Raw genomic sequence first — 21,981 nt, forward strand, 5'->3', positions numbered from 1 at the left:
ATTTCACCATGGGGCGGTATGCCAGTTACACCGCCGCGTTCAAGCTCAAGGCTGTCGACTATGCACTGGAGCATGGCAACCGCGCTGCTGGTAGGCATTTCGGCGTGGACGAAATGAGGATACGCTATTGGAAGAAGCAGCGCGAGAAGCTGATGGCTACGAACAAGACACGGCGGGCTTTCCGTGGACCCAAAACGGGCAAGTTCCCTCGTGTTGAGGAGGCGGTTCTAGAATACGTGAGGGACCTGCGCAAGGATGGTTGTGCAGTGTCATTAGAAATGATACAGACGCAGACGCGCACAACTGCCAAGAAGCTGGGAATCGCCGCAAAGGATTTCCGCGCTAGCACCGGTTGGACGACTCGCTTTATGCGACGGAATGGACTTTCCCTGAGGCGGCGGACGTCGTTGTGCCAGCGGCTCCCAGCCGCGTATGAAAGCAAAGTGATAGACTTCCATCACTTCGTCACTAGGCTTCGCGAAAAATGCGGTTACCTCATGTCGCAAATTGGAAACGCCGATCAAACTCCACTGATGTTCGACATGCCCCGGAATACAACTGTGAACGAGAAGGGTGCTCGGAGCGTCCTCGTGAAGACGTCTGGCGCAGAAAAACAGCGATGCACAGTCATGCTTGCTGTGACGGCCAACGGGCGGAAGCTGCCACCATACGTGATCTTCAAACGGAAGACTATTCCGAAGGGAAACTTTCCCCGTGGCATCCATATACGTGCACAGATGAAAGGGTGGATGACTGCAGACCTGATGGTCGACTGGATCAAGACTGTTTGGGGAAGAAGACCAGCAGCATTTCTGCTTCCCTCGCTTCTGGTTTTGGACAGTTTTAGGGGTCACCTTGTGGACAGCGTGCGTGCGAAGCTGAAAGAGCTGTGCACGGACATTGCAGTCATTCCTGGCGGCCCGACTTCGCTGCTGCAGCCTCTCGACGTGTCTTTGAACAAACCGTTCAAGGACAACGTTCGACGACTTTATGCTGAGTGGATGGCGATGGGCCAGCATGATTTGACGCCGAGCGGAAAGATTAGAAGGCCATCCGTGGAGATGCTGTGCTCGTGGATCACAGAAGCGTGGAGCAGTATCCCCGACGAGGTAGTGGCTAAGAGTTTTAAGAAGACAGGCATATCTAACGCTTTGGATGGAACGGAAGATGACTTCCTGTGGGATTGTGAAGATGCTCCCAGCGACGACACTGCCGTTTCCGATTAGTCGTGCAGCAGTGAAAGCGAGGATGGCGAGGATTCAGACTTTGATTAGAGTACTGACGAAAAAAAATAAATGGGCATTGTGCACTCCATGTGATGCTTAATGTGCGTGTTTACTGCGAAGGTAAGCCTTACTCAGCTTTTATTTTTGGTTGTAATCGAGATATATGTTCTAAGACGTCTGACCTGCAACTTGTTTGTGTTTTCGGTGCTCAAAAATTTTTTGTAGAAAATTTACCCCGCGTAATGATCGCACCCCGAACTTTGCGTCAGTATTTAAAAAAAAAAAGTGCGATCATTATGCGAGTAAATACGGTAACTCCCGTTAACACAACAGTGGATATTACGAACTGTGTGTCACGGCCCTTCAAGAAAATGTTCCTTAGTAGCACAACCCTTTTTGCACTGGTAGCACTAACGCTGTAAAATCACATGATGAGGCAAATGCCGAGTCTGCTAGAAAGAAAACAGCCTTCGGTTTGATGTGCTTGTTTTGACAAACATTTGCTTCCTCGCACTACTGTGGTGTGCGGAAGCATGTGTTAGGCATGGCATTTGTGCAATGAAACTAGCCTGGCTGACAAGAGGCTTGCAGTGGCATTCACATGACCTGAGTCGCTGCAGAAGGCGGCACAGAAATAAACTGTACCCTAATAAGTGCATGGCGCACTGGCAACAGAATCATTCCTCTCATGACCAGCGGTGCCATTTCCCAAAGCACCATCCACTGTAGCTTTGATGGGAGCGCATGTCCAGCTTGAGTTCCGCCAGTGCTTTGTTCTGTACCAAGGAGCGGCATGCGAGGGCGTGCCAAGCAGTAATGCGCAACAGTGTGACAAGTGCGCCCTCTCTTTGACGCCTAATATAAGGTACCGCACAGCATGCACGTGCCTCACGCACCCACAGAGCGATATGCAGCCAGTGTGCTGGTCAGAAGTACACAGTAGGAAGCATGACGCTAGAATGCACTCACTGTATTCAACACTTCTGGGTAACAGAGAAGCTCACTTGTTGGAATGTTTTACGTATTGAATTATTGATACCTACTATTATTTCGAAATGCCCTTCAAGCTCAACACTGCTGGGATTGACTTAGTGACGAATGCAATGTCCTAAAGTGCATTACAGAAGCCAACTGATTTTTCACAATCCAGTAATTTGAACGTCCCCAAGTAACCACTACGGACCTCATTCGAACATGCATATTACGTACAATATTTTTCAACCCTTGAAGTCAAAAGTGCAATTTTTTGGACTGAAATGGGCACCAGAAATACTGTGGGTATCGTTTTTTCGAACTAGACATTTTTTTTCTTCAAAAAAAAAAACATAGAAGAATAGGATTCACTGTCTCCATCTACTGGGCCTTCCCTCCCACTACAGTCACAATCTTAAATTTAAACAGGGTCACTCAGACGGACTGGCTCAGGCTGGTCAGGCTACCTGTACCACATCGGTGCCACTTGTGTTAATGCCGTGCTCTTCATAGCCACTGAGGACGCTTGCAACGAAAAGCAGAGGAGTGCAATGGCAACGTCCTACTCATGTCGAACAACACCGCCCGTGGTGCAAAGGATACAAACCCTGAGGCGCTCGCTTCCATGCTTCTACTCACCCTCCGACACTTTCGGTCTTCATGATCACTGCTGCTTTGCGTGGCATGTTCACGGCATGAGCCGCAATCTGACATTGTAGCCGTGAGATGGTGTGGACTTGACCTTCCTATGACTGATATTCTTTTTTCTATCCGCAAATATATTTTCCAAGGATGGATTATCATTTCTTTTTCAGTAATATAATGTGCTGTTCTAATCACACAAACGTCCGCACTAGAACACTAGAGTTTGTCAGCCTGAGCATTTGACAAATCGGCCATCAATGGTCGTTATCTGCTGGTAAAGCACTTACAGCAGTGTATAACGGCAGAAGGAGACATAATCTAAGATTAGAAAGGTGAAAGTTACGTGTGGTACGCTTTGTGGGGTCGAAAGTCCTAAAGCGGCACATCAGCTGTCAGGAACACCATAGTGGAGGACTTGGAAATTTTAATCACCTACTGTTGAACAAACACACATGGGGAAGTTGATATTTAAAAGGTGGGTTGCCATGTTATCACTAGGCCTGCCAAGATAGGGCATGGGGAATCACACGACCTGCGTGAAGACAATGGTAACGGAACCGCAGCCAAAATGTCACTACAGACAGAGCAAGACACCCTCTTGCCACATTTATGTACGGCGACAAGTACTATTTCTACATGCAGCGGAGAAATGTGGTTAACCTAGTGATTGCACCAAGCAGGCAATTAAAATGAAAGCGACATTCCCAGCAGGTCTCCAAGTCTGCAGAGGCACGCAAGATAGCCGAGCAACACTTCGAAGTGCACAATGGCGCTACTTAATCAAACGGCACCTTGTTTCACCACGCTCCTGTATTGAGCAACATTTTTTTATCTTTTGTTTGAGTAATTCCTACTCAACAGCTGGTCAGCTGTAGTGCGCATCTCAAGGGTACAGACCCATTTTGGTTGCAACCCAATTTCAAACATTGAAATTGGTGTACAGTTTTGGCGTTTATCAGTTTAAACCAAAAATTACAACACCTAGGTACTGTTAAACTTAGGTTCGCCTGTACAAATAAAGTGCTCCAGGAGCTCCAGGACATCGAGGAACTGAAAAATGTGGTTTGTATGGAATGAGTGGGTCGTGTAGTAAGAATGCACGCTCAACACCAAGCCCTCACCTTGTTGGCCAACAAGCTTTTGATAAGGTTGCTCGACCCACCACCGGTGGCGGGTGGCGCGCCCGCTGCCTGTGCCACGGGGGTGGCCAGAGCGGGCGAAGGGGGCGGAGACACCTGGTTGCCGGGTGGGGTCAGAGCCCGAAGCGGTGCAGACAGCTGAGCCTTCAGGATCGGGCTGTGGCTAGACACCGTGCCACCGCTCGCAAGCGGCGTGCGCAGTGTCGTGGCCGCAGCTGCGCGATCAGGGAAAACAGAAAGACGAGCCGCAACGCATGAGAACTCATCTTGCAAATTCACAAAAGCACAGCTAATCACGTTCTAAAAAGACTGCGATGGCAAACTGAACCTGGCCTATACTATCAATCGACTACTAAATTCCAATGTCAAAAAAGCCTAGCAGATACTGGCAATTCATGCCCCAATGAGAGTACAGTCGCCTACAATAAGTCAAAGAAAAAAAAAATCAAGTTGGAAAAAAAAAAGAAAACGGCCTCAAACACCCCAAACATTAAGGGGAAAGCCTACTTTTGAACACTAACTTCTTTGTTTCTTGAGATAACCGAATGAAATTTGCGCACAGATATTCTGAATAACTGCAAAGTTTCATGGAGTTGCACGCACTGGTACTCAGGTTATAGGAGTATATCAGAATGGTTCACGTAGATTCCTTGTAACAAGCCTGAAGAACTTGCAATACGTGTTGGCACTGTGAAATTCATTATGAAGATTCCTGAATAGGTACCACAAGGCAAGACAAAGCCGTTTTTTTTTTTAATTTCTTGGCTGAAAAGTTTTAGTGCAGCATTGAGTTTAGTACTGCTAATTAGTCTTGCAATAGCCTAATTTAGATTGTTTATCGTAAATTCATGACTCAATATCTTGAAAAAAACGAGCCTGCCTTACCCTCAGAAATTTATTCAAGTAAAGAATAAAAAAACAACCTGGTGGGAATCCAATTAGCAGTTAGAGATACTGCTGGAACAAGCAGCCACAACAGGAAAAAAGAATTTCATTCCGAGAAAAAAGACGACATTTCTGGGTCTAAAATGACTCTGCAGAGTAGCTGGCAGTGTCTTGGCAGACTTTCTTCCTTTGCCACTTCTCGATCTTTGTTCGACCTTGCTTCTCAGCCTTTCCAAAGCACAGGGACCCTTTATCAGCAGCTCACTGTATGGCTAGGTGAGGGCAGGTGTGAGCCCCATGGACAGAGAGACTTCTTTGGTTGTCCTTTGGTTTCCAGCATTACACCTCATCACTGCATCCTGTGGTGCTGTCTCCACAGTAGTCTGTGAGGCATGAATCAGGTAGGCATCAGTGACCACAGAACAGAATGAAAAGGCTCCGATGCGCTTTGAGTCTTCGCCCCCTGGCACCGCTGAAGAAAAAAAAAAAGACTCCAAGAAGCGCTGATAAACAGGCAGCATAGCCTCAGCGACGTAGCCTGGCAGATTGTACCCGTGCCCTGGTTGTGGTAAGCCATTAGCTTCAGCGGCCTTGTGATGGCACCATGAGTAAACATCCTCTGGGCAGAGGTCATGGTGAGGCTCCGCATCAGTCGATGTGATGCGCTGGTATGAAGCCATCACTGCACTGCAGCCACATCGTTCGAATTGTTCCTCAAAGCCTAGCCCTAATAGCCTGTCAGCTTGTCGATGAGAACCTTTGTCAGCCTGCCTTTCCCTCCCAATAACATCTCACTCTTTTGCTCCAGGTCACGCAGCACACTGCCTATCCTCTTTTGCACATGGTTGAGGCATTCTTCTTTCACTACTGGAACTAGCCCATAAACACTCTCTAAGCCCATAAACTCTCTTTCACAAGGGCTAGTAGGTGGCACTGTCTCCACCACACAAGCATTGTGTAACGAACGTTGTGCTTTAGGAGTGAATGAGTGAAAAGGATCAAGGCTGCCTCCATCCTCCCAGACTTGGCACCTGTGTTCTTTTTCTGGCAGATGTGCTGCTCACGCCAGCTTGAGTACTCGGAGTCTTCAGATTTAGGTCCTGTCTGACACCCAAGGCACTGGTTTGACAGAACAACAGCATCCAAGATGAGGCCGGTGTGGTACTCAATCACTGCCCCAACTCCAATGTGGAACATGTGCCCACGCTTATGCCCACTGTAGACTACAGTAATGCCTCTGGTAAATCCTGGGTCCATTTCCTTGCAAGCCTTTTTCACAGCAGCTGCTGATTCGGAATAGAAGTCCTCCATATACAGAGTCTCTGGGTCCAAGATGCCCATGGTAAGCCTTGTGATGAAGTCCTCTGTGGGACACATTCATAGCGGCCCAAAAGTCATTGACAGCTGTCTACCCCTTTCCAATTTGCTTCATACCCATAATGGCTCAGATGTTGATCTCGAAAGCCTTCCCTTCGTTCTGGCGTGGTGAACTCCAAGAACTAGCAACAATCCCACAATGTGGGCATATCAGCTCAATCTTTGTACCTGCTCTGAGCTGGGTACCTAGTCGAATAGTCAGTCCAGCTGCAAGACAACGCTGGCACATGAAGTCCTGGTGAGCAGGTGGCCAAGCGAACACATTTGCGCAAGGCAAAATACCTCACCTTCTGTAGTAGCAGTGGCAGGTGTGGTATCACACGACATTGGTTGAAATTTTTGCAGTTTAGCGACCGTGGCGCAGAGTTTGTTTTTCACAGCAACATGTTGCGCCTCTGCCACCTCAATCTCCTCAGGTGTTAGAAAGTGCATACAGTGGACGACGCGCTATTACTCATGGCGACAAGGCGAGCTATTAGAGACCTGGATCGCCGAGGGTGATGCGGTCCGAACAGTAGGCACACTTCCTTGCGTTGATGTGGAAGGTATGCCGCTGGAAGTGGCAATGGAAGTGGTCTTTTAGCGGTGTAGCAGAGACAGCACTGCTGGACGTGCCTCCGCAATCGTTGGCAATGCAACTCGCTAACTCCACCATTCGGACAGTATTCAAAGAACGACGCCGCGCACCGACCACATGCAGTCTTTTGAACTTCCTAGTGTGCATTGTGACCGACCATGCGACGATCCACAGGGTGCACAAAACCGCTCAAAAGACACCACCAGAATCTGTAACGAGTGATCAGGCCGGCGATCTCCAAAATGGTAAAAGTGAAACGATCCAAGTGAGCTCAAAAAGAACACCAGCACAGTAGGCAGCCGGAGCACACGATATGCCGGGAAGAAATCACCGCGTCAGCTGGCGCAGCCTTTCTCAGGGGGCACGCGTTTCGTCCAGTCACAGCCCGAATTCGAGACGCAGGAAACTCAGCGACCCCCGCAAATCCCCTAAACACAACCATGTCAAACTTCTACCACACCGTGAATGCTGCGAGCAAAGCTAACATAGAAAAGGACAAGCGTTCACAAGCAAAACAAGACCAGCATAGCACCACTCAGTTCAACAACATAGAAATGGCGCTTGCGCGAAGTCTAGGTACTGTGGGATTCGGGCTTGCTGCGGCTGCCCTTTGCGTGGCCGCCGCCCGCTTCCCAGTTCTCCCCGTTCCCTTTCTCCCGCCTGAGGCGGCGGAGAGGGGCTCGGACGACTTGTCACTGTCGTTCGGGCCACAACTCAGCCCTGGCGTCCCAGTGGCTGTTCTCATTGGCGCCTTTTGGCGGGAACACGGCACCACTTCGACGGCCGCGCTTGCGCTACTGTCCGAGCGGAGCTGAGAGAGAGACCCCTCCGAGACATCGCAAGGTGCGTACGCAACTGTTCTTGTCTGCCGGCCTTTGTCCGCGCAGACCAGTGTGTACTCGAGTTCGTCTGCTCCGGATCTTACCTGAGAGCGAAGCTCGAGCCTGTCGATCGTGATCCAACGATCCGCGACAGGCGTACCTTGCGGTGGTTGCCCACTCTCTCAAAAGAACCCTTTGATTACTGCGAGAGAGAGATCACAGCACGCCCTTGCGTGCTTGCGGCGCGCACTCCGTGTCACTTCGTGCGCGCAGGGGAGCCTAGCTCCTCGCGCGCTCCATTGACACGGTGACTGCGTATGTGTGTGTATGTGCGTTTTGTATATATGTGTATGTGTGCGCGTACGTGCGTGTATGTGCGTTTGTAAATATGTGTGTGCGTATGTGCGTTTGTAAATATGTGTATGTGTGTGCCGCTGGAGGATGGCGTTTCAATAAACGTTTCCTTTGTGAACTTGGAGGTTTGTGTCCCTGCAGCGCAGTGCTCTCCTCCCGGTGGAGGTTGAGTGCGCGCTGCGGTGTGTCAGTGTGCGCGTGGTGACGGCTGATCGGGGCTTCGGCTCGCGCGACGCTCGAACCCGCGGTGATTGGTGGCCTATGTCCAAGTAGAAACCACAACTGGCGCCCAACGTGAATTGTCCCTGGCTTCATGAGTCGTTGGACAGCACATCGGCCGAGCAGGTCGCCTTGACGATCAAGCTCATGCGCCATGCCTGCCGCCCCCTGCGCGGCACTCGGCAAAGACACCGAAACCCGCTACATGGTTCTTCGGACCACCCTGCGGTGCGACTGTTGACCATATGCCTCCGCTGTTTCAGCTTTACGCCGTTGCGGAAGCAATGTGCGCGACGCCGCCGCTGCCGGCATCCCCGCACAACAGCACCCGTACCCTGCTTGCAGACATGTCTGTTCGGGGAACGGCGAGGCGTCGGCCGGGTTTCCTCTGGAAACCGCACCGACAGCGCGCTCAGTTGGTTGATGCGGCTCCTTGAACTTGCGAGCCGGCTGGCGCGCCATTCTCTCTTGTTACAGCATTTCGACTTTTCGGTGTAGTATCTACAGGGGAGAACGAACGTGGTAGCTGACGCGCTATCCCGTGCCCCACTTGCCCGCGGCGGCGTCTTTACGGACGGCGGGCGAAGGGGGCGAAACAGCGGACGAGCCGTAGATCGGCACGGAGGGGACGCCCGCAGACGGGTTCCCCATTCCGCTATCCAGGTAAGCAGCGCTTCGCAAAGCAGGCGAGGGTGAAAGCTCTTTGTGAGCACATCTGAGACGCCGATGCCAGCGGAAGTTTTGCTGCGAACCTGCAGGGGGAGAAAACCAGGCTCTCTTTTGGGATGACTGGGATCGTTTTCAGCCATGAGGAGCTACGACGGTCCAGCAAAATGACCCGTTTTGTCGCAATGTCAGCGACGGTCTCTGGGAGACGAAGCGCCGTTACGCTGCTTGTATTGCAGCGGGCGCAGCGCCGTTACGCTACTTGTATTGAGCGGGCGCAGGGGGGCACGAGCCAGCGTGTGTCGCGGCGTGCCTCGGGGATTCATGTTTGCTGGGCCATGACGGGCTCGCGCTGAAATACATAGTCACGGATGATGAGTCCATGAACCATTTGAAGTGGCTATTCCCCAATGTCTGAGCGGCGCTCTGTTGCGTTTCTCTCACGACAAGCCATTGGCTGGTCATCTGAGTGGCTCCAAGGTTTCAAGAAACTGAGTCAATCGGTGACTGCAGCCCGGCATGAAGCGCGACATTTTCCACTGTTGCCGTTCCTGCCATGTCTGTCAAATGGAGAAGTCAAGGGGTGGCAAGCCACCGGGCATGACGACACCAACTGACAGTGTGCGTCCGTGGCAGATGGCCACCTGCGATTTCATGGGGCATTTCCCCAGTAACAAGCAGGGGCTCATTGCTGGAGAATCCCCCTATGGGGAAAGCCAGCCGTGCCTACATTGCAGACCTGAAGGCCTATGCGTAACGGTCTGACGAGCTTGCGCTGGTGCCCATTGTCACCACAGGCAAGCGCCAAGGCACACCCGATGCGGTGGAACGCAGCCGTGCCCCGCACCGGTACAAGGTGAGGCGACGTTCACTTGTGTGATTGATGCCGGACGGCGGGCCTTTTCCGAAACCAAAGGCATACCGCCTCACCGAGCGAGCTTGCTCGTTCAACCCTACCCGGAAGCAAGGTTGGTCTCCCCCTTTTCTGGCTCGTTCAGTTCCAGCCTGTGTGCTTTATTATTATTTTTTTTTGTGTGTGCCTCTGTTCCCATTTTTCACTTTCTTCTGTTTCCATTCTTGCTTCTTATCTTGTAAATATTGTACAGTGAGTGCCTTCTTTTGTACAGCGCGTGATCTCTCTTCTTTTTTTGAAATTGCGAGGGTTGCTCATTAGGCAGCCCCGACGCGCGGCTTTTCCGGTGTGTGTGGAGATGAAGTTGGGGCCGTTTGGGGACGGGGAACATGGACGATGCCCCTTTCACCCAAGGCCGCCGCGGTTGCGAAGGTGCTCGGGACAGGTTCGCCGCTGAAGGTCGGCATCACCCTTTGTTTGGTGTGTGAGTGGCTGTGCGTGTGCGTGCCTGGGCGTGGAGGCGACGACGTCGCGCCATGTGTGTTTGCCGGCGTGTGTGGAGCGCGGTGGAAAAGGAAGCCCCGCGCGGTCTTCCCATGTGTGCCTTGGATCGCCACGCAGTCAGGGACTTTCCACACCCGGGGCCCCTTCGGCGTGTTCGCTGTCCCTGCACCTAACCTGTACCACCACCGACCGAGATCGTTTGCAGCCAAGGATGAACGTTGGCCACCCAGAAGTCAACGAGCGGTGAGGCACCGCAGGCTCCCTGAGCTGCACCTACGAACTTTGGAACTTCTGTACAAAGTTGGGTTTGTACATAGTTATCCTGTACATAGTGGTGTTCTGTACATGATTGTGTTCTGTACATAGCCGTTGTTACTTAGCCTCCGGAACTTTGTACATTACTCTTCATGTCACCTTGTTCATTTTTTTTTTTTGTGCGCCTTGCTAATGTTTGTCTTTCTTGAGTGTCTGTCTTTTCGAGATCTTTCTTGCTGGAACTGAAGTGCAGTTGACTTGTTGCGTGAGGATAGCATCCTTTTCTTCATGCTGGGGACCTGCCGCGTGCTTTCGCTGATGGGTAGGAGGGCAATTAAGGAGAGGAGGATGTGGGATTCGGGCTTGCTGCGGCTGCCCTTTGCGCGGCCACCACCCGCTTCCCAGTTCTCCCCGTTCCCTTTCTCCCGCCTGAGGCGGCGGAGAGGGGCTCGGACGACTTGTCACTGTCGTTCGGGCCACAACTCCGCCCTGGCGTCCCAGTGGCTGTTCTCATTGGCGCCTTTTGGCGGGAACACGGCACCGCTTCGACGGCCGCGCTTGCGCGACTGTCCGAGCGGAGCTGAGAGAGAGACCCCTCCGAGACATCGCAAGGTGCGTACGCAACTGTTCTTGTCTGCCGTTCTTGTCTGAGTTCGTCTGCTCCGGATCTTACCTGAGAGCGAAGCTCGAGCCTGTCGATCGTGATCCAACGATCTGCCGTACCTTGCGGTGGTTGCCCACTCTCTCTCAAAGGAACCCTTTGGTTACTGCGAGAGAGAGATCACAGCACGCCCTTGCGTGCTTGCGGCGCGCACTCCATGTCACTTCGTGCGCGCAGGGGAGCCTAGCTCCTCGCGCGCTCCATTGACACGGTGACTGCGTATGTGTGTGTATGTGCGTTTTGTGTATATATATATATGTATGTGTGTGCGTACGTGCGTGTGTGTGCGTTTGTAAATATGTGTGTGCGTATGTGTGTTTGTAAATATGTGTGTGTGTGCGTGTGTGTGCGTGTGTGTGTGTGTGTGTGTGTGTGCCGCTGGAGGATGGGGTTTCAATAAACGTCTCCTTTGTGAACTTAGAGGTTTGTGTCCCTGCAGCACAGTGCTCTCCTCCCGGTGGAGGTTGAGGGCGCGCTGCGGTGTTTCAGTGTGCGCGTGGTGACGGCTGATCGGGGCTTCGGCTCGCGCGACGCTCGAACCCGCGGTGGTTGGTGGCCTATGTCCAAGTAGAAACCACAGTACTTTCACCGTTCACTCACGGCATGGGGGCTGCCGTGGCGAGTTGTATATCTAATTTGAAGCAGTTCCACAATGAATTAGGCATTCATAATTACAGAAAAGGCAGTTTAATACACATATAGCCGAGATATGCACTTATTGAAAAATTTACTTTTTCGCGATTTTTCTAACAAACTGGATTCCAGGGGAAGGAAAGCGTAGCAGTGGGCGGCAGAAAGTTAGGTGGGCGGATGAGGTTGAGAAGTTCACAGGGGTCAAGTGGATGAATCTAGCAAAGGACCGGATTGATTGGAGGGATATGAAATAGGCCTTTGCCCTGCAGTGGGTATAATCAGGCTGATGATGATCAAAACTAGTCCATCCAACCGACTCCAATTAAAATCCACAAATGCGCTGCCATGGCATTATAAGGCTGGCTGGTTGATTGTAATAGCAATACCTGCTCACCTCTAGTTAGGTGTCGAAAACAAAAAAAAAACTCAGTAAAAGAGAGAGAACTACAAGGCTCTAAATGCAATAAAATTTTGTTAATTCAACCCTCTTTAATTCAAAAATTTCAATAATTCAAGCTAGGGGCATGCCCCTGCACAACGCCCACGTAACTCAATGTCAACGGATGCTCGTCAATTCAGACGTGGGCGGGCCTCGCTCCGGTTAATTCGGACAGGTGATCATGTCGAGGTATAACGCGTGCATCCAGCAGTCATTGAAATAGACCTCCCTGATCCTCCATTGCTTGGAACAGTGGTTTCCACCCACTTGTTGATTGCTATGGCAGGCACGACGACGATCGTAAATTTCCCACTTTCAAAAATAAAACTCAGCTGCATAGTTTCGGTTTCCTTAACCTCATGCCATCTCATAGTTGCAACCGCAGGGGCACATCAGACAGCCACGCAGTTTCAGACGCCGTTTGGCACGTTGCAGTTTTTATTTTGGAATGGCGTCACACCTTTCACAGTTATGCAAATGCTCACCTTGGGTACTGATGCTGAGGCAGCTGGTGACCTGAATGGGCACTGGCAGCGGGTTGAGTCTCTTGCGGAGGCCATCGTGATGGAAGCTCACTACGCCGTTCGCACCATCAACCCGCCGAATTCCCGTCTGTGTGTACACCGCCCTGGACAGGCAGAGAGAGAAACATCCTCTTTCACACCTGAAAGCATATGCCATGCAGTGCTGTGGCAGAACTTGAACACCGCTAAACCTCTATGTAACGAACTCCCACATAGCAGATTCCTTAAGATTGTGAGGCTTTTCAATTCCCCAACGCCGCCCCCATTGAAGCGCGTGTATCTGAAGACTCCATGTACCGAATATGCTGCGATGGTTGACCTTGACATAACGAACTCGCAGTGCCAACTATCTCTTACTATTGCTGAATTACTGATAATTCATAAGAAAAAAAATGGTCAAGTTTTACGACAATAAACGCTAACTGGCATGAAAGGCTAGTCTACGGTTGTAGCAAATAATTGCAGTTGATATACAACACGGCGTATTTCAGCGTTGATGACTTATCTTCATGGCAAACGCACCTGTATCCACTGCTTTCGCTTTCAGAACATTACCGCAATAGTTCCGGCTAGTCCAAGCTCAAAAGCGGCAAAAAATAACAGGACAAAGCGAACGAAAGAAAACACATACGACAAGCAGTGTGCACCCATCGTCGTCAAACGGTTGTTTATCAGGTTCCAGTGTGGATAGCGCTTCCACGCCAGTAGCTAGAACAGCGGAGAGCGCAGGAAACGCGAGGTGGAGACTGTTTCTTCAGGCAACGGTGGCGGGCAGACTAAGAGCAGGAACATGCGTGAAGATTCAGGCGCCTTTGGAAAACTCTACTCTTCCGCCATGCCCCTTGCCCTGCCCCCTAGTAGACTCATCGTGCGAGCTGCAGCAGAGGTGGAGCGGTGGAGGCTGCTACCATTGTTGTCGCAGTCAAGTTGCACGCTCAGAGCGATCATGAAATGCTTCACCGCTTCTATAACTGAATGCTAATCTTCCCTACATTCATTTCTCATTTTGGTTTCCGTTATGCCGTTTTTGCATGCAAACACCTGGACGTAACGAAAAATCACGGACTTTTTAGCTGCGTTATAACCATGTTTAACTGTATGATTGGACTGAACTGAAACAAAACTGTCTAAATCGAAATTGAGATCAAGTAAATTCAACAGTACAGCTATCTATGAAGACCTAAAGTGCAGCAAAGTCGGTCGATGTGATAATGACCCAAGCCAGCACATTGCGAAGAAGCTGAAGTGACAGTTTGATGCTACTGCCTCTCCACAAAAGACCACCACTGCATGTGTAATCCTTCCCGAAAGTAACCAGGTAATGGGTTTGCTTGTTAGTCATATAGCAGAGCCCTTACAGCATCTGTAAGTCCAGAAGGTCTCAAAAAGAAGAGGACGTTCCTCCTATGTTACACAGACTTTGAGCTTGATGCAGCATTTGCACAAGAGAGGATTGTACCGAGGATTCCACCCTTCACAAGGGGAGAATATTTACACATCGCAAAAATGCATCACACGCCTCTGGGTGCCACAGCAGGTTTAACATGGGAGCACGCCAACCACAATACCTATTGGGTGCACAACTGCAAGGTAAATATAAGCCACTGTGCATCCAGCAATGTCAAACACCCAAGGTTACCCATATAGGTCTGCCTGAGCTACGTAATAGGAAATATTAAAATTCATTTGTACTACAACAGAAGACCAAACCACAACGAAATTTGGCTCAAATGACCAGAAAATTGGAGGTACTGAGCCGCGAAAGTACCAAGAAGGAAGGGGGAAAAAAAACGAAAAAAAAAAAAAAAATGCCGAAGTTGCCATTTAAGGGGTGCCGAGAAGTGCTAGACTAGTAAGTTTAAGAAACAGAGTTGCTTGGTTACTTCTCGCAAAAGCAGTAGAACGCACTACTGGGCATGCATCAACTGCACACCACAACACAGTTAACAAAATCTATGCACAGATACATATGCGCAACAATTGTCTTTGGAACAAGACTATGGACACACCTTCCTACCCTCAACTACCCCAGCCCCACTCCTCCATTGCACCATCTCATTTCCTTAGCTACGTACAGTATAACACACACTAAGGAGGTGAGAAGAAGCAATGCTGCAATGCAAACATTGACTCACTTGACACAGTTGGCAAAGGTTGATGCACTGATGACACTCTTGCGACCCGCTTTGCTGCAGAAGGTCACATACTCCGAGTAGATGTCATTGCGCGCCACTGAGCAGCCCGGAGGTGCCGGCTCGTACATGGCTCGCACCCAGGTGCCCGCAAAGGCCTCCGTGTCCATCGGATCACTCTGCGGAGCCGCTGTGGTCGCCAGTGTCGTGCCAGCCGGTGGACCCGCCCCACACGCCGGACCTGCTGCTGCTGCAACAGGCGGACCCGTCCCACCTGCTGGACCAGCCGTGCCCCCTCCTCCCCCTCCACCCGCCGCCGTCGGAGGTGCACCGCTCACCAAATTCGATGCCACGCCACCAGAGACAATCCCGACCGGGGTAGCGGGCGGGGCAGTCATGGGCAATGGTGGGGGTGGGAGGGGGTTGTTCGTGGGCATTGGGGGCAGGAGCGGGTCGACAGTCTCGATGAGCTTCATGCCTTTCTGGGCGAGAGGACCATACGCAAGGGGGTCCAGGGTCAGCAGGCTGACGAGGATGCCCATTGAGCGATGCACCAGCAGCATGCGCTCGCAGGCGTCGCGGCCCAGCTCGCTGAGCATGTACAGGGCCTCGAGCGCATAGATGAGCAGCATCAAGTCATGCACCGTGAGCAGCTCGAAGACGCGCCGGAACATGGCCGTGTCGAGCGTGGACAGTAGGGTGTCAGCGTTGCGCTCCTGTCGGCATAGGCGGGCTAGAATATCCAGGCAGCGCACAACCAGGTAACGGTCCTGCGACTGGATGCCCTCCCGGGTGAGTCGCAGCAGGGAGCATGACCAGCGCTGCCGCTCCCCAGCCAGGTCCTCGTAGCAGCGACCGGAAGCCGCCTCGTCCTCGTCTTCGTCTACCGCAGGATACAGCACCAGCTGCGAGGAGAGAAACTTTTCCTCTTACAGTGCGCACGAGACTGCTTTTTGCCAATGACCAAACCAAAAGCCACATCTTACTCACTGCCAAAATGAACATACTGTGAAACAAATAAGTAGCGGCATCAACATAGCCCTAAGAAGAAACCAAAGTGGGCAAGCATCGCGCCTGTAAAACAAATTATTGCACCGCAACAACTGCCCCTGTAGTGGAACTTAATCATAAAAGGATAAAATGACACTGAGGCACGCTTCAAACAATGCAGAACCCACGAACGTGACATTTATTCAAAACATAAACGAGCCAGTGACTCACGCAGGCGAGAATGTGAAAAACAAGCGAAGGTGAGCTAGACTGCGTGGTCCAATTTGCATGGCCTTTAGGGAAATAAAATTAAATGCGCAACGAGCGCAGCTGGAACAATGTGAAGACGAGACTGAATACCAGCGAGAGCTGAAACCAGACAAAAGGACTACAACGAAAGATGCCCAGAAAACTGAAGATCGCGCACGCAATACAGATTACTCAAAACGTACGTACCTTAGCAGCCAAGTTGCCTATCGTGTCCAATGCAACTTGGCGTAACGTGGACCAACGACTCAATGCAGACAGCATGACAAACCTGTACATTAAGAGAAGACGCAAAAATTGTGCAAATCGTGCATACCTCCAATTAAATAATTTGGCACTCATGCACGTCTCAATTTATGCATTTTATACCATGCTGAATTATTTCGAATCATCGCGAGAAGAATGCACAGGCAGTAAGCAACAAACCTGATGAATGTCCGGTTCCTTGCCAAAACCACAGCATTGCGCTCTTCAAAAGAGAGATTGTGGAAGATCAGTGCAACCTGGAAGGAAACAAATAGATTTTGGAAGAGATCAACCTTTAGAATATGCAAATTAAAAAAAAAAAGATACAAAAGGAAGTAATGAGAGGACGCGGCCCCAGCAAGTTTTCTACAGTGATCTCAGGGTAGGCATGCTAGAAGACAACAGAGGTGCCAATGTGAGAGAACCCTTGCGATCAATACTTGCAAGTGCCTTCTTCAACACTCTCAAGCACCACAGAAGGGTGAGAAGGGGGTTAATGAACCACAAAGGAAAGGAAAAATCGGTTCTACTACTTTTGGCATTTACTCACCCTTAACACTCTTTGGCCTTCTATACTCCGTGTTCCTACTTCATAATTTAAGTTAAAAAGCTCATCCTCGTCGTCTTTGCTACCTGCAACAATCAGAGGCAAAAGGGAATGTCATAAATTGGCCGAGACTGCAAGCAAGCTCTGACAGTTTGTACGACACGGGTCAGAGAGAACCCACCTTTGCCGATATTGAACAGCGCTATTGTTTCGGGGTCTAAATTATCCTCCCAGAAGCGCTCCATCCGCCGCCCCTCCACCCCTTGCCAGCACTCGAGCAGCATGGGCCGCAACGTTGGATCCTCTGCACGTCAAAAACACAACCGAGCAGATTAACAGCTGCGCCGACCAGCAAAGGCAACTCTACTGCTGCCCCACAAATGCCCAGTCTCTTTTTCGAGTCTGCTCTGAACCTCCTGGCACCAGTAGTGAGATGCTTAAATAGAACAGGCACTGCCAGCAGTGAAGCAGCTACTGAACTGGAGTAGATCAAACTTGTTCAGGTGGCAACCCGGACAGTTCCTAAAAGAAAGCAACTCCCGTGCACAGGCACCGAAGTTTTTTTTGTCTCTGCATACACGTTTACCTTTCGCTGCATTTTACATGACATACTGCCACAACACATTCCCCGTGGAGACTAGTAATTGCCATTTTTTGACTGCTTCATCCTCCACAGCATTATTTGTCATGCTCGAATGCAAGCTTAGTCTCTATCCTGCTCAATCCTATAAAACCGCAATCACAGTCACAAAGCACTTTCTTCCCACTTTCTCTCCCACCTTCCTCCCTTCCCTTATGGCACAGTTAGAGTGTCCACAAAAAAAAGTGTGAGATACTGCGCCTTTCCCTTCCTGTGAACCAATTATTATTTTTAGTCACAAAACACTGCCATAAGGGATTGCCACAACCTATCTATTCCGGAGGCTCACCAGCACCATTTTCTGCAAAGCAATAAACAGTAGACTTGGGATGTATGCAATAATGTGTCTAGTGTGGCGTGATCCCCACCATAGCTAGGATCTCAAAATGTGTTTCTGTGTCTCCTTTGCCAATTGGGAGCTTCATTTCGAGCATCTGCCACTAGTCTGCCTTATCAACCAGATCTGAACTTCCACCCTACTATAATACTCTCGGCAAAACGAATGGTGAAGGACGGAGAGAATCAACCGACACAAACACTGAAAGCAGTTTCCCCACGTGTCTCATTTGTCCCACCTCGTCTGCTTGCTAGTACTGCAGTAGCAAACTTCATGCCTACAAGAACCCCAAACCACTGCCTCAGTCGATTACAAAATACCTGGCTTCATCGTCAAACCCTTCCCATGTAGACAATGCACGAGGCAAGAGTAACCGAGTCAGCGAAAAGCTCAGCGAAAAGCCCAGCTTTGTAATTTGTGTACACTTCCTTTAATTTAAAAAGTGGTGCAGGACTTGCAACAACCATCTACACAAACAAAACCCAGGTTCTACAATAGCCCTCTGTGCCATATCCCTGTGGTATCACATTCAGCAGAAAGGGAAAAGACTCACCGGCTGGAAAGAGCCCCGCCTGACACAGGAGCAGGTCGAGCAGGCGGGGCATGCGGTCTAGCCGCAGGCTGTGGCGGCCCTCGTTGGAGAGGAGGGTGCACACGTTGAGGCACAGGGCCTCCTCGTTGGGCAGTCCGCTGAGCAGCGACATGACCAGCTTGGTGTACTCCGATGAGGGACCCAGGCACGGGGAGAGGCCCAGCACCAGCCGCTGGCTCTCTGCAATAGAGGGCGCCACGTGGCGGACAATGTCCCGTCAGCTCCTTTCTCAGTCAATTCTTACAATTGCCAGAACGTTCGGGCACTAAACATCTAAGCCGTCCTACTGGTCCCCTCCCCTACTGCAGCCTCATGTGAAGCTATGGCAGAAGGAAAGATAAAGTATACAGAGATGAGCAACAATCAACAGCACTTAGAAATCCCTGCAAAGGCACTGTGCATGCAAGAAGGAAGTTCTAACTTTTCGCAATATGTGGAGATAAAAAAAAACACACACACATTTGGGAGCCATCAACTAGACTGGTTCGGCAGCATTCTTCTTGCTTAGTTTGGCTTAGTTTATGCGATTTAATGTGCCAAAGCGACTCATGCTATCAGAGACGCCGTAGTGGAGGGCTCCGAAAATTTCGACCACCTGTGGTTCTTTAATGTGCACCGGCATCGCACAGCAGACAGGTGCCTTGCTTTCCACCTCCTTTGAAAAGCGGCCGCCGCGGCCAGGATGCATCCTTTCTTGCCTTCCCTTTCCTTCATTCTATCATTCTGTAGCCTAGAGCAGATGCTGTACGGCCACTCTGCTACCTGTAACTCATTAAACCACTACTGTCACTACGACCTGTGACCAAAGTGTCGTTAACAAGTTGCTGTAGCCGAAGTTTGATTGCAGCTAATGTTTAGTCATGGCCATGTTTCATTAAGATTGGTGTTTTATTAAGGATGCTGCTTCATTGTAGGCCCTGACTTCATATAGATGCCAACATTGAATAGTTTTTGCACTCGTGACACTGACGATTCAACCTGATTACAGGATTAGGAATGAACAGTAAAATACTCAGTTCTTGTTCTATTGTTGATTGAGGTTTTTGAGGTTAAAATACTGGCCAAACAACTTAAACAGCAGGCCACAGGGTATGGAATGCCACGCAGCCAGATTCTTCCGAACTCCTCAGAAGGAAAAATGAGCAGGGCTAATGCAAAAATGTACCATCGTGAAAAACAGCAAGGTGATAGTTCAGAGAGTTTCTTGCCTTTGGCTCTGCTGACAATTTACCTTCATGCTTATCACAATTCTAGATAGCCTATCCCATAGTATTGACAAATGGTGCCGACAAATGGTCCAGAAATACAAAATACAATGCATTCACCACGCCACAGTTTACACCTCAAGTCTGCTCTTTTGAGGCAGCATATACTCAATCTCTAGAGGGAATAAGGTGAGCCTCTCCACAACACTGCACGATGAGCCTCCCCTTTCACTGTTTTGCTTAACAGGAGCAACAACAAATGCATGTGCCCAAACTAGCCGCACTTGCAATCTGCAAGGGGTATAGTATAACAGTTGCAAATATCAGGCACTTTTAATAATGTACAACAAGAGGCATCGTGCAATTTCGTTCAAACACCGGTGAGGTGGACAACAATCCAAGGCTGCACAGGTTAACCCTTTTGTTTTTGTCATACGGGCACTGCTCTAAACCCATAGCATTTTAAAAATGACACTGGGGGTGAATTTTTTTCAGAATATTCGACAAAGGTTTAACTGTAAGGTGATAAGCCAGCAGGTATCCCAACCTGCCTTGTGTCCACGAGTGTAGCATTCTATTACACTGGCCGTTAATCACCGTCGCATCATTGCGTTTGACTTTTTTAGAGCAAGGTGCTGACTGCTCTGCTGTGGCTACCCTACTATAAACAGGCTCCAGACCTTATAAAAATAGCATACAAGTCTGCTTTCATGAATGGGGTTGCAACAAATTACCTACGCTTGTTGTAAACAATGATAAACAATCATTAACTGAATCCCCTTCCTCAATGTATGCCAAAAAGGAGCCTTGCCATACTTAGCAGGTGGAGTGCCCAATAAAAACCCCTAGAACCTAAAAGTGCACTAAAGAGCATTCCGAAAAAAATTTTTTCCCTTTTATTTTGTTTTCTGGGATCCGGTGCAGAAACAAAACTAGCTTTAATGGCATACAACACAGTTGTAAATTAAGCCCACGGAGATAAAAATATGCCTGTACTCTTAGCTTTCACGAGACTCATCCCTGTACATTCATCACTGTACATCAACGTCATCCGTGCACAGTTGCCTGCAGCTGATGAAAATACATTAACCTGTGAAGATACCCACAGTAATTTTTATTACTGCTTTCAGACAAGACATAAATAATATTTTAGTAAAATCGCAACATGCTTGCGGTTCAAAAAACGTATGATCGCAACAACAAGCCTGAAGCAAGCGGACTATGTTTACAAGATCATTCCACATATTACTCTGCCGACGTCAAAGCGGCAAGCCGTCACATGATTGCTGATAATAATGAAGTTTGAAGTTGATAATAATGCTCGGAAAGCATTATTATCAATTATCTGAGCATAAAATGACAAGCTCAAAATTCTCTTCAGTACATCTTTAAGGAAGACCACAGCACTAACGTATGACTTCGGTTTTAAGCATATCCGGTATTCTATGCACGCAGAGCCAAAGCACAAAGAAAGATGAAAGCAAAACAAAGCCGTATCATGAGAAAGTAAGGTACATGAAGTTTTTCCACAACACCACCCTTGTTATGCATGTCAGACTAACACGCCCAAATGCCTGCACTTCCTAGCCTCACCCCAGACAAAAACAGCCCGTTTCCAGCTCTCACCGGGGATGTCGTGCTGTGCCCGGTTGTAGTACATGGGAACCTGGACCAGGGTGGAGGCATTGGACTTGCGGCCGCCCCGCGACTCTGAGCCGGGATCCACCTCCTCGTCCGCATCCTCCCCCAGGAAGTGCACCTTCTCAAATACGCTGAGGTACCTGCAGAAACCCGCAAAAAAAAGAAGTGGTTCAAGACTCTTGCTGCCACCATGGTCCAGCATAAGCCCCAACAGTTTCTTGGGCAAGGCGCCTGCCACACACCTGAAATATGAGCAATTCCCTCATTCCTGCTGAAAGCGCCATGCTATGATGGCGCTACCTTATTAACACGTCACTGTTTATTATGTAAACCGTTCATCTTGTGCATAACTGTACCTAAAGCCCACTCCTCACATCTGTCTTGATGTGACAGGCTATACCATACCATTCCATCAAAGTGGGAAGACCCATCAGACCAACCTTCCTACTATACACACTGCCTAAAATATCATGCAGGCCAATTTGCCCAATAGGAGAAAATAACTGTTGCAGATACACTGGTCTATCTAAAATAGGTGTTTCGTTAGTCTAGAAACTCTCTTCAAGAGTGGAGAACTAGCAAAAACATTAACAAAAACTTTCAGTGTTTGTTTATTCCCTGAGGATGAAAAGAA

General features: G+C 49.6%; 1 protein-coding gene and 1 pseudogene across 2 annotated transcripts in view; both read right to left on the reverse strand.

Annotated features, from left to right (window-relative positions):
* The window catches only part of Bap170 (Brahma associated protein 170kD), a 91,008-nt gene that overhangs the window by 20,472 nt on the left and 48,555 nt on the right, over nt 1-21,981 (reverse strand). For both annotated transcript variants that reach the window (XM_084583406.1, XM_084583408.1), the window contains 9 exons: nt 21,333-21,487; nt 18,463-18,681; nt 17,114-17,236; nt 16,936-17,018; nt 16,566-16,642; nt 16,329-16,410; nt 14,886-15,787; nt 12,712-12,854; nt 3,965-4,197 (listed from right to left, as the gene is read on the reverse strand). In XM_084583406.1, coding sequence (XP_084439532.1) covers nt 3,965-4,197; nt 12,712-12,854; nt 14,886-15,787; nt 16,329-16,410; nt 16,566-16,642; nt 16,936-17,018; nt 17,114-17,236; nt 18,463-18,681; nt 21,333-21,487 — 2,017 coding nt within the window. The remainder of the gene's footprint in view (nt 1-3,964; nt 4,198-12,711; nt 12,855-14,885; nt 15,788-16,328; nt 16,411-16,565; nt 16,643-16,935; nt 17,019-17,113; nt 17,237-18,462; nt 18,682-21,332; nt 21,488-21,981) is intronic.
* On the reverse strand, nt 5,140-6,248 carry LOC146173040 (uncharacterized; annotated as a pseudogene).

This window comes from Amblyomma maculatum, chromosome 11 (assembly GCF_055883805.1).
Source record: "Amblyomma maculatum isolate TAMU_Amacu chromosome 11, ASM5588380v1, whole genome shotgun sequence".
Taxonomy (NCBI): domain Eukaryota; kingdom Metazoa; phylum Arthropoda; class Arachnida; order Ixodida; family Ixodidae; genus Amblyomma; species Amblyomma maculatum.